Source organism: Wyeomyia smithii, chromosome 1 (assembly GCF_029784165.1).
Source record: "Wyeomyia smithii strain HCP4-BCI-WySm-NY-G18 chromosome 1, ASM2978416v1, whole genome shotgun sequence".
NCBI lineage: Eukaryota > Metazoa > Arthropoda > Insecta > Diptera > Culicidae > Wyeomyia > Wyeomyia smithii.
The window spans coordinates 115042185-115058746 of record NC_073694.1 but is presented as its reverse complement, the minus strand read 5'-3'; the positions used below and the strand labels follow the sequence as shown (position 1 = coordinate 115058746).

The following is a 16562-nucleotide window of genomic DNA, read 5'->3' as shown; positions in this document are numbered from 1 at the left end:
CCCTTCGGATTCCTTCCGAGTAACATTCGCCGGATCCGCGCTGCCGAACTACTCCCGCTTGGACAGGGTTCGTCTACCTGTACGCCTGTTCGTACCGCGGGTCATGCATTGCCAAAACTGTAAGCAGTTAGGTCACACAGCCACCTATTGCTGCAACAAGGCACGCTGTAGCAAGTGCGGAGGCAATCATGCTGAGAACGCTTGCAGTGGGGATACTGAAAAGTGTCTTTATTGCGAGGGAACTCGGCATGACCTTCCGGCATGTCCCGCGTACAAACAGCGCGAGGAAAAAATTAAGCGTTCCCTTAAGGAACGATCAAAGCGCTCTTTTGCAGAAATGCTTAAGAGGGCTGAGCCACCCTTGACAGGAAACATCTTTTCCTTCTTGCCAACTGATGAGGGTACATCTGACGATCCCGTCGAAGGGTGTTCCTATGCCTTGCCAGAGGGATCTAGGAAGAGGAGAATGCTCAACTCTCCTAATCTTTCTCGCAAAGGTCGTAAGATAACCCCTAGCGGAATGACCAATAAGACAACACAAAAAGGAAGCGGTGAAGAAAAACCGAAGCAAGTACCCCCCGGTTTTAATTTCAAATCAAACCAGGAGTACCCACCGCTTCCTGGGGCACCAAAAACCCCTCGTGCACTCATTTCTCGATCAGAAGATAAAAAAGAAACAGGGTTCATAAAATTTTCTGATATTGTGGACTGGATATTTAAAACATTCAACATACCAGATCCCCTACAAAATATTCTTCTTGCCCTTCTTCCTACAGTGAAAACCTTTTTGAAACAACTAGCAGCAACTTGGCCCCTCGTTTCAGCTATTATATCTTTCGATGACTAATACGGCGAAAGAGGTTAGGAATTTTTTCACTGTATTACAGTGGAATTGCAGAAGTATCATCTCCAAATTCGATTTATTTTCTCATTTGATGAATACATACAATTGTGACGCATTCGCGCTCTGTGAAACCTTTCTCAATTCGAACGATCAACTCAATTTCCACGATTTTAACATTATTCGTCGAGATCGAGACTCACACGGTGGAGGGGTACTTTTAGGGATCAAAAAGTGCTATTCTTTTTTCAGAATCGACCTCCCCTCGATCTCGAATATTGAAGTTGTTGCCATTCAAACGAATTTGAATGGAAAAGACCTTTGCCTTGTTTCGTTATATATTCCCCCATCCGCGCGGATTGAACAGAAGCAACTCCTTGATATAGCAGAATTGCTTCCCGCACCTTTTATGATTTTGGGAGATTTTAACTCTCACTGTTCGCTATGGGGGTCGCTGTACGACGACAACCGATCTTCTTTAATTTGTAACTTGATCGACGACTTCAATATGACACTTTTGAATACTGGGGAAGCGACACGTGTACCTAATCCTCCAGCACGTGAAAGCGTGCTTGACCTATCCCTCTGCTCGACATCACTAGCGTTAGATTGCCAGTGGAAAGTAATCAACGATCCCCACGGTAGTGATCATCTTCCAATCGTTATATCAATTGCTAATGGTTCAACTCCCCCGAACTCAATCAATATTTCCTACGACCTTACACGTAATATTGATTGGAAGCGTTATGAGTCTATTATAGCGGAATCTATCGAGACTCTCGAGGAACTTCCTCCGGAGGAAGAATACGCGTTCTTAGCTGGCTTGATAATCGACGCCGCGACTCAAGCTCAGACGAAACCGATACCCGGGGTAACGATTAGACAGCGCCCTCCCAATAAATGGTGGGACAAAGAGTGCTCTGAGCTGTACGTGCGAAGGTCCGCGGCGTATAAGGACTACCGGAAGTACGGCACTGTCAACCTGCTTCGAAAGTACGAGGCACTGGGCAGGCAGATGAAGAGCTTAGTAAAGGCGAAAAAACGCGGGTACTGGCGGCGGTTCGTAAACGCGTTGTCGAGGGAAACAGCGATGAGCACTCTTTGGGATACCGCCAGGCGCATGCGGAACCGTGACGTTTCGAATGAGAGTGAGGAGTATTCAGATCGCTGGATACTCGATTTTGCCAAAAAGGTCTGTCCGGACTCTGTACCGGAACAGAAAACCTTTCGCGACGCGTTTATAGTAACTACGGAAGAGCCTCCATTTTCGATGTTGGAATTTTCAATGGCTCTCCTGTCGTGCAACAATAAGGCTCCAGGGTTAGATAGAATAAAATTTAACATGTTGAAGAATCTACCCGACTCTGCAAAAAGACGCTTGTTGAATTTGTTCAACAAGTTTCTTGAGCTAAATATTGTTCCGCATGACTGGAGGGAGGTAAGAGTCATTGCTATTGGGAAACCTGCCTCTGATCACAATTCATATAGGCCGATTGCGATGCTCTCTTGCCTCCGGAAATTAATGGAGAAAATGATCCTCTCACGGTTAGACAAATGGGTCGAAACAAACGGTTTACTTTCAGATACTCAATTTGGCTTTCGCCGGGGCAAAGGGACGAACGATTGCCTAGCGTTGCTTTCTACTGAAATTCAAGTCGCATTTGCTCGGAAAGAGCAAATGGCTTCTGCGTTCTTGGATATTAAGGGGGCTTTTGACTCTGTCTCTGTAGAAGTTTTAAGCGCGAAACTTCATTCGCAGGGACTTTCACCAAATTTGAATAACTTTTTGCTCAACTTGTTGTCAGAAAAGCATATGTATTTCTCACATGGCGATTCGACAACTTCCCGAATTAGTTACATGGGCCTTCCCCAGGGCTCATGTTTAAGTCCTCTCTTATATAATTTTTACGTCAATGACATCGATGAATGTCTTGCAAATTCATGCACGCTAAGGCAACTTGCAGACGATAGCGTTGTATCCATTACTGGTAGCGAGGCTAGCGATCTGCAAGGACCATTGTAAGATACCTTAGACAATTTGTCTGAATGGGCTCTTAAGCTGGGTATCGAATTCTCTCCGGAGAAAACTGAGTTGGTCGTTTTTTCTAGGAAGCATAACCCAGCTCAGCTGCAGCTCCTACTAACGGGTAAAACGATCTCTCAGGTTTTAGTCGCTAAATATCTCGGGGTCTGGTTCGACTCTAAATGCACCTGGGCTTGTCATATTAGGTATCTGACACGAAAATGCCAACAGAGGATTAATTTTCTTCGTACGATTACCGGAACCTGGTGGGGAGCCCACCCAGGAGACCTTCTGAGGTTATACCAAAAAACAATACTGTCAGTTCTTGAGTACGGTTGTTTCTGCTTTCGCTCCGCTGCGAACACGCATATTTTGAAACTAGAAAGAATACAATATCGTTGTTTGCGTATTGCCTTGGGTTGCATGCAGTCGACCCATACGATGAGTCTTGAAGTGTTAGCGGGTATTCTTCCGTTGAAACATCGTTTTTGGAATCTCTCTTATCGGTTGCTAATTCGATGCACAGTTATGAACCCATTAGTAATTGAAAATTTCGAGAGGTTGGTCGACCTTCAATCTCAATCCAGATTTATGACTTTATATTTTGACTATATGGCTCAAGATATTAATCCTTCTTCATACGATTCCTCCAATGTCGCACTTTTAGATACTTCTAATAATGCTATATTCTTCGACACCACCATGAAACAAGACATTTCTGGTATCCCGGATCAATTGCGACCCCAAGAGATCCCTAAGATTTTTTCCAATAAGTTTAAGCATGTTAGTTATGATAAAAGGTTTTACACTGACGGATCTAATCTAGATGAGTTTACTGGCTTCGGTGTTTTCCACGAAAATTTTACCGCCTCCTACAAACTCGATGCTTCTGCTTCCGTGTACGTCGCAGAACTTGCTGCTATTCAGTACTCTCTTGGAATCATCGAAACCCTACCCATAGACCACTACTTCATCTTCACAGATAGTCTCAGTGCCATTGAGGCTCTGCGATCGATGAAGCCTGTGAAGCACACCCCGTATTTCCTGGGGAAAATACGGCGGTTTTTAAGTGCTTTAACAGATAAAAATTACCGGGTTACCTTAGCGTGGGTCCCTTCTCATTGCTCGATTCCGGGTAATGAAAAGGCTGACTCTTTAGCTAAGGTGGGTGCTATTGATGGCGATATTTATGAAAGACCAATTGCTTATGATGAATTTTATAGCATTTTGCGTCAGAGAACACTCAACAGTTGGCAATCATCATGGAACTCAGATGAACTGGGACGGTGGCTACATTCCATTTTTCCTAAGGTATCGACGAAAGCATGGTTCAAGGGGTTGGATGTAGGTCGGGACTTCATTCGCGTGATGTCCAGACTTATGTCCAATCACTACACGTTAAACGAGCATCTCTTTCGTATAGGGCTTGTAGACAGTAATCACTGCGTTTGTGGCGATGGCTACCATGACATCGAGCATGTTGTTTGGTCATGTGCCGAATTCTGTGATGTTAGGTCCGAGCTTATAGATTCCCTCCGGGCCCGAGGAAAACAACCGAACGTACCCGTTAGAGACATTCTGGGAAGCGGTGATCTCCAGTACATGACACAACTGTACTGTTATTTGAAAAAGACTGACATTAAAATTTAATATTCTTTTGTCTATTTGTCAGAATACCCGTATAGGACGCTGGAGACACGAACACGAAGAGCCTAAATCTATGTTTAAAAAACAAAAAAGAACACCAGTCGAAACACAAATAGATCGTATATCTTAATTAGTTTTAAGCAAAAATTGTATTTCCCTCCTCTCACCTTAAATCCCCACTAGCTCGTAGTCGGCCGCGAGAATAAATAAAAGGCCTCCCTCTTTTCCCTGCTAACGTAGAATTAATACGAATTGTACTTGGCTCAGTAAAACAGAAAATGTATCGTGCCGTGTCAAATAAACTAATTTTAAACCGAACTTCTGATAAAGTTTCACTTACAGTCGTGAAAGTCTTACATTTTTGACCAACCTAAAATTGCACAAGAGTAGTTCTTTAAGTTTCAGAAATTAATTTTTTTGATTGCAAATCTCTTAGAAATGCATGAAATGTAGAGATCTGATGTTGTTTCATAAAAATTTGTTTTAACAAAAATTAAATATCAGGGACATGGAAATTTTTGCGTTATTAGACTCGAGCTACACTAGAACACACAAGAGACACTCCCAGCTCGAACAATTCTTTCCTTCATCGATCAAAAAACTGTAACCGTTTTGAGGCTCTACTTCCCGAAGTCCGATTGAGCTCAAATTAGGCATGGGAAATTTTTTCGAGAAAACAAAACTTTAGAACTCTATCGTAAATAAAACTTTTAAAAAAATAATCCTGAGAATGTTACAACTGTACATAAATATGTAGATTTATAACCTCTCGCTCAACGATATCAATAAAATCTGTCGCTCGCAACATTACATTTTTTTTTTTGGTTTTTCCCGATAGTTCCGTGTGGGTAAGTACCCACATGGATATTTTCCGAGTGGGTACTACTACCCATACTACCCACATGAAACGCCGGCTCTGGGCAGAGCTGCTGCAGCAATAATTGAATCAACGCAAACGCTTGGCCACAGGTTAAGAAGAATTTATTAAAGGAATTTGGAGAAAATATATCTATAGGAGCGGTAATTATTCAGGTAGGAACGTTGAGGCAGGGGGTGTATGAGACCTTTCCAGAATACAAAAGAAGAGTACTTAAAATTAAGAGACAAATCGACTTCTACGAAAACAAATGTGAGAAGTCTTGTATGATAGTGAGTCTCCGGTTACATTGCATAGCAGGGCTGCACGAAAGCTTATTGAAAGAAGCCGCCGGAAGTAGAGAAGCGCTGAATTTAGAAGAGCTGCTGGATAACTTAGAAGATTATGAACAGGAGATCAAGCATATCTCCGATATTGAGAACCGGTTGCGTGGCTTAGAATTGCTCGAAAAACAGCACGCCGCACTCAAGCATTGTATCCGAAGCAGAAATATCTTCTCAATCAACCACACGGGTACGAGTTATAGAAAAAGGTGGTTCAAAAGAGATAAGCATATTAGTCGCAGGACTAGAAATTATGAGAGATATAGCGGGAATCGGCCTAGTTATATCAATCACGACGCTCCTAGACATTGGCGTACTCAGGAGAACTATGCCAGAAGCAGGTAGCACAATTATTATGGTCAGAGTGGAATAATGAACGGACGGTCCGATCACTCGTACGACCGCAGACACCGGAATATGTTGAGTATAAGACATATTGGAAGGGGGGATACAAAGTACCCAAAACAAGGTATAAAAGATCCGTTTGCACAAGAGTATTTCAGCGATGACTTCGCAGAATTGTGTCAAGACGTCGACTGGCGTATGTGCACAGATGATCCCAGCAACATAGAAATATCAGATTGGGAGACCGCGTGCAATCACATAAGAGATAACAGCGCTTGTGTGATATAGTGCCTCTATTAAGATGTCCAAGGGTACTCAATGTTAACGCTGCTAGCTAGGCAGAATGTCCAATTTGCGTTGAACCTGATCTTAGATACAGGTGCATGAACGAATATAATTAATGCAAGCATTGTAAACCGTTTGAATGTACTGGTAAATACACAGAATTCAACCACCTTTGGAGGTATCGGCCGCAACATTGTGCGAACCTCAGGTACAATTACGTTGGATTTAATAGTCGGAGACTTTCTAATCCCGACACAATTTCATATATTAGAAAATTTGCCAAGCGACGGAATAATCGGAGCAGAGTTTTTAAAGAAACATACGCTTCAAAATGGGAATAATTTTGATTACATCGTGTTCAAGAAACACGGCAATAGAGGTCCGGACGACTTGAGTCCGTGGAGCATGCTCAAGGAGGAAGTCCTTAGTCGACATGTTTATGTGGCGGCCAGAAATAGAGTCGTGGTGCAGAACGAGTTGCGAGATACTAGCAACACAGCCCGCAATGAGGCTGACGTAGACAAAAACGAAATAAATAGCGAGCACCAAACATAGCGGGATGAAGAGCCGAAGAACAATTTTCTTGACTCGAAGAATATTATAATGCCCGAGTTAGACCTAGACTCGAGGCTTGACTATGACCTGTTGGAGCACAAGCTGATACCAGAGTCAAAAGGTATTGCAAGAATTGAAAAACTAAGGCAAGTGTTAAATTTGGCCCACTTGCCATTCTCTTTTTCGAAGGCAACAGATTAACTATGACTGACGCCGCAGTACACACCATTGAAACTTCATCAGATGTGCCTATCAATAAAAGGCAGTACAGATTTCCGGAAGCTACAAAAAGGCACATTGATAGAGAAATCGATGAAATGAGGGCGCAGGGTATTATAAGACCCAATACTAGTCCCTGGAATGCACCGGTATTATGTGTACCAAAAAAACCGGATGCTGACGGTAATAAAAGATACAGAATTGTGGTGGACTTCAGATCATTGAACGAAGTTACCAAGCCGTTTGTATACCCAATACCCCTTATAAATGAGATATTGGATAATGTTGGAGGAGCAAAATATTTCTCCTCAATTGATTCGAAATCGGGCTTGACTTGATAAAAAAGTCCCAATTGATCGCCGAGATGCGGCTTAAACGGCGTTTTCCACTCCCAAAGGCCACAGGATACACGCCGTTCGAATTATTGTACGGACGTACAGCACGCATTCCCACCTACATTTACCAGCGGAATGGAGTGGACAATTTGACATATGAAACATATACACAAAAGATGGGAAAAATATTTTTTGACCTCCACGCAAACGCGAAGACCAACCTAAAGGATTCGAAAGAAAAGCGCAAGCAAGTATATGACAGAAAAGCAAATGAATGGCAGCCCATGTTTGGCGATTTAGTTTTAGTGAAATCAGTCCCGACAGGACCAGGTCTAAAGCTCCAGAATATGTGGAGAGGACCTTATGAAGTAGTGGAATTCCCAAGTGAAATGACCACAATAATCAAGAACGGAAACAGAGTATGTTTATTGGAATACGATATTGGACATTATGAGTTATGACAGCGCAAGCTCCTGAACACCTCAGCGTGAGATGCTGTATTTTTTTAAGTAATTCAGAGGAAACGCGAAGGAACGCAATCAAATCGGGGATTGTTCGCCAAGGAGAATGCCAACAGGGAATGTTGCGAATCGCAGCGACGTTGTACAGACTAGTGTATCACAAGAATAATTTAAACGCAAAATCCTGTCACGAAATACGGATGAGCCCAATAAGTTAACTCGAGGCAAAAATTATTTATGAATGGAAAAAATGAGAATACCTGTATACCAAGGCGTGAAGAAATACGAAAAGTCGCCGAAAAAGATGAATGATTTTATTGACGGGAGTCAATAGGCAGAACCAAACGGAAAAAAGTATACTGAAGTAAAGGCGTGAAGAAATAGAAAAAGTCGTCGAAAATATCAAGAGCCTTTCAATGACAGGCGTGACAGGGTCTAAAGAAGGAAATGGCGTGAAAGAATACGAAAAGTAGCCGAAAGAGATATATAGCCTTCGAGGATAGCGGTCAAATGGCATAACAGAGTTATGCCACATTCCTTTATGCCAAATCAATTTTTACAAATAATAAGTTTGAATGAGAAAGGCTGGGTCTGACCGCTAGGTGGATTAATTTAGGTTGTTTTAAGATGCGATGAAGGATAAGTATTTGGGACTAATTTACGATAGAGAAATTATTTTCAAAGAGCACATTGAGAGTATACATCAAACATACGAAATTTTATATCATCTCATTAACAAGAATTCTAAACTTTGTTTAAAGAATAAACGTTTGATTTACAAACAAATTTTTAGACCAGCAATGCTTTATGCTGTACCGAGCTGGTCAAGTTGTTGTTTAACAAAGAAGAAAACGCTTCAAAGGATTCAGAATAAAATTCTGAAAATGATTTTGAAGTGTCCTTCTTGACTTGGTACACTCGAATCGCATAGACTGTCGTTGAAACATTAGAAGCTATGTCAAATAAAATTATTAACAATTTTCGACAAAAACCGTTGCAATCCTCAATTGCTACGATAAGCTCTCTTTATAGCCAATTAGTTAGCAATTAAGTTAGTTGTAAGTTTACTTCCCCTTTTTTGACATGTAGGTTTAAATCCCTACGAATAACAAGTCCTTATTGCGAAACCAAACAAATCCTAACAATTAAAATTACACTTTTTCTAACAAGTCACCATTTGTGATTGGACACACATAATCATTGTTTACTAATATTTATCATAAATACTTAACTTACTAACATACCCCCACCCCCCCCCCCCCCTTATAAAAACCTAAATTAATCCACCTAGCGGTCAGACCCAGCCTTTCTCATTCAATTTTTTATTTTTTAAAATAGATAGAATAGATTTTTAAATAGATTAACATAGAAAGCTTCAATCCAATAAATTTATATTCACTCTTAAGGTTCTAAAATATTGATGTTGTAATCTTTACATCTACAAATGCAGTCAAGTCTGTCTGTCTGTCTGATCCATACAGGCCCGAAAACTACCGAACCGATCGACGTGAAAATTTGTATGTAGGGGTTTTTGGTGCCGATAAAGGTTCCTATGAAAGTTTGAGACCCCTCCCTCTTCTGGAAGGGAGGGGTCCCATACAAATGAAACATAAATTTCTGCACAACTCAAGAACAAACCAAGCAAATGAAACCGAATTTGGCATGTGGATGTTTTAAGGGGTAACTAATATGTCCATAATAGTTGGATGAAACACAAATTTGTGCACATCTCGAGAACTAATCAACCAAATGGAACAAAATTTGGCAGGTAAATGTTTTTAGTGGTAACAAATATGTACATAATGGTTTGAAACCCGACTCCCTCTTCTATAAGGGAGGGATCCCATGAAAATGAAACACAAATTTCGCACAGCTCAAGAACCAATCAAGAAAATACAACCAAATTTGGTATGAAAATGTTTTTAGAGGTAACAAATATGTCCATAATGGTTTGACGCCCCTCCCTCTTCTGGAAGTACATGTTTCTTCACAAATTTCTGCACATCTCGCGAACTAATCAACTAAATGGAACCATATTGGCAGGTGAATGTTTTTAGTGGTAACAAATATGTTCCATGATCGACCTCAGACAACATTTTGGATTGTAAGATGGCAACTTCCAGTTTCTGGAAAACAGCCGAAAATGGCCGATTTCCACCCAATATAATAATATCCGGATCTAGAATAATACACAGGAGCTAAAATCGACCACAGATAGCATTTTAAATTCTAAGATGGCGACTTCCGGTTTCTGAAAACAGCAGAAAATGACCAAATACCACCCAATATGAGTTTTTCTTTACGCCGTTCAAAATCCAAATGCCATTATGAAATCCAAAATGGCGACTTCCGGTGTCGGAAAAACAGCGGCAAATGACCAAATACCACCCAATATGGGTATTTCCGGAACCGTAATGATGCACTGGAGCCACAAATCGACTTCGAACAACATTTTGAATTGTAAGATGGCAACTTCCGGTTTCTGGAAAACATCCTGAAATGGACGATTCCCATTAAATATTAGTATTTCTGGAACCAGAATAATGCACAGAAGCTAAAAATTGATCACAGACACAATCTTGAATTTTAAGATGGTGACTTCCGGTGTCTGGCAAACAGCCGGAAATGACCAAATACCATTCAATATGAATGTTTTCGGAACCAGAATTACGCCCAGATGACAGAAATTGATTTCACAGGCAATTTTAGAGTCCAAAATGACGACTTTCGGCTTCTGAAAAACAGTCCAAAGTGACCAAATATCACCCAATATGAGTTTTTCTTTAACCAGTATCCTAAATACCATTTTGAAATCCAAGATGGCGACTACCGGTTTGTGAAAAACAGCCTAAAATAAACAAATACTATCCAATATGAGTATCTCCGGAACCAGAATGATGCAAGGAGCTAACAATTGACCTCAGGCACCATTTTGAATTGCTAAATGGCAACTTATAGGCGGCAGTCGGAAATGACCGAATAATACTCAATATGGATATTTCCGTAAACGTGATGATGCATAGAAACCAAACATTGACCCTGGACACTATTTTGAATTTAAAGACGACCACTTTTAGTTTCTGGAAAACAACCAAAAATACCTCCCAATATGGGTATTTCCGGAGTCAGATTGATGCCAGAAAGTCTGCTGATAATGACAGAATACCACCCAATATGAATATATTCAGAATTAAGGCGATGTACAGAAGCCAAAAGACGAGGATGTTGTCATTTCGATAAAACCAATCATTTCAAACGATTTGTTATTTGCCTTTGATCATATCCTATGGCCGATTCGTCGTGCATTTGCAGACTTCAAACAAACCGCAAAGAATCAATGAACTTGGAACGTTCAAATAGTCGACACCACATTTAAATTATGTTGAGGCCACATTTATCGATCAAAGCAGGTATAGTTTTAAATAGTCTTTGAATTTCTCTTCTTTCCATAACTTTTGAGCCACATATCAAATTGTAATGAAGTTTGTTTGTTGGAAGTTTGTTGAGAGATGACTTGTTCGTATGACACTAGTTATGTTCAAATAAGTCATGTAATCTTTGAGATAATAGACTTTCGTGGTTTTATTAACAATTTAATACATAACGGTTGCTTAAGTTCGATTATAATCAAATGAAATGGGAACGTGTAGGGCAGCCAAACTTTGAAACCACGTGTTCAATCATAATTCATCAGTTAACCCTTAACTAGCCCGCTCATCTGATAATAATAATCAAATCGGTTGTGTAGTTTCTGAGATAATGAAGTTTCGGGATTTTCACAAGTCGGCACATTACAAATGAAGTTACAGTTCGATTACAGTAAAATTTATTAGGGTCTTCTGAGGCAGCTAGACCATTCATTTGACACTAATTTTGTGGAAATCGGGTCGGCCATCTCTGAGAAAAGTGAGTGAGTCCAAGTAGTCTTCGGAATATGTTCCTTTGCATAGCTGGATTTCACATTTTTAAACATAACAGGCAAAGTAATAGTCCGATTGCAAAACAAATCAATAGGGTCTTATGGGGCAATTAGACCTTCCATTTGACACTGATTTTATGAAAATCGGTACAGCCATCTCTGAGAAACATAAGTGAGATTAAACAGTCTCCACAACACGATTCATAACTTTTGAACCACAAGTTCAATCTTTATGAAATTCAAAACTTAAGAGTTTTCTAGGTAGCCCGTTTTGAGACCAATTTTGTTCAAATCGGTTGTGTAGTTTTTGAGATATTGATGTTTCATGATTTTCACATTTTCAAACATAACCTCTAAACTAAAAATCCGATTACAATAAAATTCAATAGGGTCTTATGGGGCAACAAGACCTTTCATTTGCAATTAATTTCATGAAAATCGGTCCAGCCATCTCTGAGAAAAGTGAGTGAGAATAAAAATCTGCACATACACACACACACACATACACACACATACATACACACACACACACATACAGAAAATGCTCAGCTCGTCGAGCTGAGTCGAGTGATATATGCCATTCGGCTTTTTGGAGCACTTTTATACTTTCGGTTTTGCAAGTGATTGCTATACCTTTCTAGGAGAAAGGCAAAAAGATTGTATAGTTTTACTTACCATGAGTCATCGTTCGGATGAGAATCTAATTTATAAATATATTATTATAATCTACCTTCATTGTCTAGTAGGCCTTCAGACATTTCATTCCAGAGGATAATATCACGGTCTTCTTTGGGAACCTTCAGTAACTTGCTTGTGACTACTCGATCAAAGTGTTCCTTAATTTTAGTTGTTTCTTTTTCCTGGTTAATTACTGAAGTTTTTAGTTTGTCATAATCATTAAAAGCTGGATTATAACTTGCACCGGGCATTGGTATTTCAACGTTACTACAGATAGATAGAAAAACAATATTAGGATTATGTCAAAAATGAATGAAATTATATCAAAATGTAACTAAAAGACATTAACCAATTTGCCCTTTAGATGTTTGATAAATTTTTGTTGATGGGAGTGAAGAAATATATATTACGTTTTTAAAATATAGATAAAATATGCATGAAAATTTCTTGTAGAGTGTCCTAATACAATAGAATGACAAGCAAAAAAATGAATTTGGTAAGTTCTATTATCAAATTCGAAAGTGAATAATAATTCACATAACGTTTGCGGTACATTCCGAGTCGAACAACCAAGCGCATCGGTTGTGTTTATCGGTCGTCTCGATATATTCGCAAAAAGTAATCGAACAAAAGGCATCGCTTGCCCGGTCCCGGTCTAACGAGTGCTGTGCAGTGCCAAATAATTCCGCTTTGAAGGTCATCCGCTATTGTTTGCTTTGTTGCTGCGTAGCTGAACCGCCGCTGCTGAACCGATCGTTTCGGTGTTTAGCTGTGTTGAAGACAACCAGAGCTACAAACAAAGAAGAGAGTGTAAATCCGCACAGCTGCCGGCTGCCGGCTGCTGCACCCAACGATTACGTGACCACATTGTCGAAGACAACTTGAGCATCGCTCGGAATCAAGAAAAGGTACGTGTTTCTTGTCGGTGTTAGGGCGCTAGCCTTAGCACAATGGAAGTCGATCCTCCGACACCGAACCCTCCTGACCCTGTCCCTCCTGCTCCTTCCCCCGCTGTTCACTCTTCAGTTCCCCCTCGTGCCAGGCTCTACCTTGACGAAACAGCAGGTTCACGTTTCGTTGTATATTTCCGGCCAAAAGCAGGACCTAAGTCGAAATCCCTGAACATATTACAAATTTCGAAAGACCTGACGTCACGCTTCAAGGCCGTGACTGAAATAATCAAGGTCAGACCAAACAAGCTCCGTGTTGTGGTCAATGACCTGACACAGGCCAACGATATAGCTTGTTTCGAGCTCTTTACTCGGGAGTATCGCGTATACATACCGGCCCGAGACGTGGAGATCGACGGCGTCGTGACCGATCCGAGTTTGTCCGTCGAGTGCCTCTTGAAGGATGCTGTAGGCTGTTTTAAAAACAGCAGCCTTCCTGAGGTTAAAGTATTAGAAGTAAAACAATTGCGATCTGTGTCGCTCGTCGGCGACAAAAAAGTTTACACTCCGTCAGACTCGTTTCGTGTCACGTTCGCCGGGTCTGCATTGCCGAGCCACGTCGTGATCCACCTGGTTCGTCTTCCTGTGCGCTTATTTGTGCCCCGTTTAATGAACTGCACCAATTGCAAGCTGTTAGGTCACACAGCCGCCTACTGTTGCAATAAGGCACGGTGCGGTTAGTGTGGAGAAAACCATGCCGACGATTCCTGTAGTGCGAATGCTGAAAAATGTATCCACTGCGGGGAGAATCAGCATGAGCTCTCCACATGCGCGGTGTACATGCAGCGCAAGGATAAATTAAAACGGTCTCTCAAAGAGCGTTCAAAGCGTTCTTACGCTGATATGCTCAAGAAGACCACGACCACTTCTACCATAACAGCGAACCCCTTTGATCTGTTGTCTTCAGATGAAACCGACTCTGACGAACCACTAGAGGAAACTTCTTTTGCCATTCTTGGGGAGTCTAGAAAGAGGAAAATTCTTTCCTCCCCTAAGCTTCCCAGAAAAGGTCCTAAGATTTCCCAAAGTGGAAAGAACAGTACAACCAAAACTAAAGGTGCTACGGAAAAACCAAAGCAAACCCCTCCTGGGCTTGGCAATTTAAAGTCTCAGAAGGAGTTCCCAGCACTTCCAGAAACATCTAAAACCCCAGTTGCTCCTTTTGCACATCCAGTTGACAAAACAAATGCTGGATTGGTGAATTTTTCTAATATTGTGGACTGGATTTTCGAAAATTTCAATATACCTGATCCAATTAAAAACTTTCTTACAGCGCTCCTCCCAACAGTTAGATCATTTTTGAAGCAGTTGACTGCCCAATGGCTCCTTGCAGCGATCGTATCCTTCGATGGCTAATTCAACTGCTAATTTGAAGGATTCTATCTCTGTTTACAGTGGAATTGCAGAAGTATTTTACCAAAAATAGATTCATTCAAAGTTTTGATAAATAAAAACAAATGCGATGCATTTTCCCTTTGCGAAACTTGGCTTACTTCGAATACTGATCTTAACTTCCATGATTTTGATATTATTCGCCTTGATCGAGACACCCCATATGGAGGAGTACTTTTAGGGATTAAAAAGTGCTATTCTTTCTATCGTATTAACCTCCCCTCGATTCCAGGCATCGAAGTAGTCGCATGTCAAATGACAATACAAGGTAAAGAGCTTTGTATTGCCTCAATATATATATTCCTCCCAGAGCACAGGTTGGGCAACGGCTGCTCTTTGATTTAATAGAACTTCTTCCCTCACCATGTTTGATTTTGGGAGACTTCAACTCTCATGGCGTGGCTTGGGGTTCCCATTACAATGATAACCGCTCCTCTTTAATCTATAACCTTTGCGATGACTTCGACATGACTATTTTAAACAACGGTGAAATGACACGTATCCCGAAACCTCCAGCGCGCCCAAGCGCTTTGGATCTATCCTTATGTTCGACGTCGCTACGGTTGGATTGCACATGGAAGGTAATCCTCGATCCTCACGGTAGCGACCATCTGCCTATTCTTATTTCAATTACTAACGGTTCAACTCGCATGCGACCAATTGACATTCCGTATGACCTCACACAGAATGTCGATTGGAAGTTATACGAGGAAATGATTTCAAAAGCGGTCGAGTCGATTCAACATCATCCACCACTTGGAGAATACAACCTCCTCGCGGGCTTGATTCTCGACGCCGCGTTGCAAGCCCAAACGAAGAAATATCCCGGCGTAACGATCAAAGAACGGCCTCCCACTCCGTGGTGGGACCAAGAGTGCTCCGATGTCTACACGCAAAGATCCGACGCGTTTTTGGCCTACCAGAAGGGAGGTATACCCGACGACTATATACGGTATTCGGAGCTTGATACCAAGCTTAAAAGCCTGGCTAAAGCAAAGAAACGCGGATATTGGCGTCGGTTCGTGAACGAGACGTCGAGGGAGACATCGATGAGCACTCTTTGGAACACAGCCCGAAGAATGCGGAATCGCGTAACGGTCAACGAAAGCGAGGAGTCTTCAAGTCGGTGGATATTTGATTTTGCCAGGAAAGTATGTCCGGACTCTGTTCCTGAGCAAAATATTGTTCGCGATGCGTCTCCGGGCCACGACGCGATAGAATCACGTTTTACGATGGCAGAATTTTCAGTTGTTGAAGAATCTACCCGGCAATGCCAAGAGGCGCTTGTTGAACTTGTTCAATAAGTTCCTGGAGCAAAACATTGTACCGCAGGATTGGAGGCAAGTGAAGGTGATCGCCATCCAAAAACCAGGGAAACCAGCTTCTGATCACAACTCTTATAGGCCGATTGCAATGCTATCCTGTATCCGGAAATTGATGGAAAAAATGTTACTCCGTCGTTTAGACCATTGGGTCGAATCAAATGGTCTACTATCAGATACTCAATTTGGCTTCCGCCGCGCCAAAGGGACGAATGATTGTCTTGCGTTGCTTTCAACAGATATTCAGCTGGCGTATGCTCGCAAAGAACAAATGGCGTCTGCGTTCTTGGACATTAAGGGGGCTTTTGATTCCGTTTCTATTGACATTCTTTCGGGTAAACTTCACCGACAAGGATTTTCTCCAATTTTGAACAATTTTTTGCACAATTT

At 41.3% G+C, this 16562-nt stretch overlaps 1 protein-coding gene across 2 annotated transcripts in view; it reads right to left on the bottom strand.

Annotated features, from left to right (window-relative positions):
• Positions 1-16562, bottom strand: part of LOC129726707 (ribosome biogenesis protein NOP53) — a 243102-nt gene that overhangs the window by 180608 nt on the left and 45932 nt on the right. For both annotated transcript variants that reach the window (XM_055683831.1, XM_055683748.1), the window contains exon 3: positions 12561-12775. In XM_055683831.1, coding sequence (XP_055539806.1) covers positions 12561-12775 — 215 coding nt within the window. The remainder of the gene's footprint in view (positions 1-12560; positions 12776-16562) is intronic.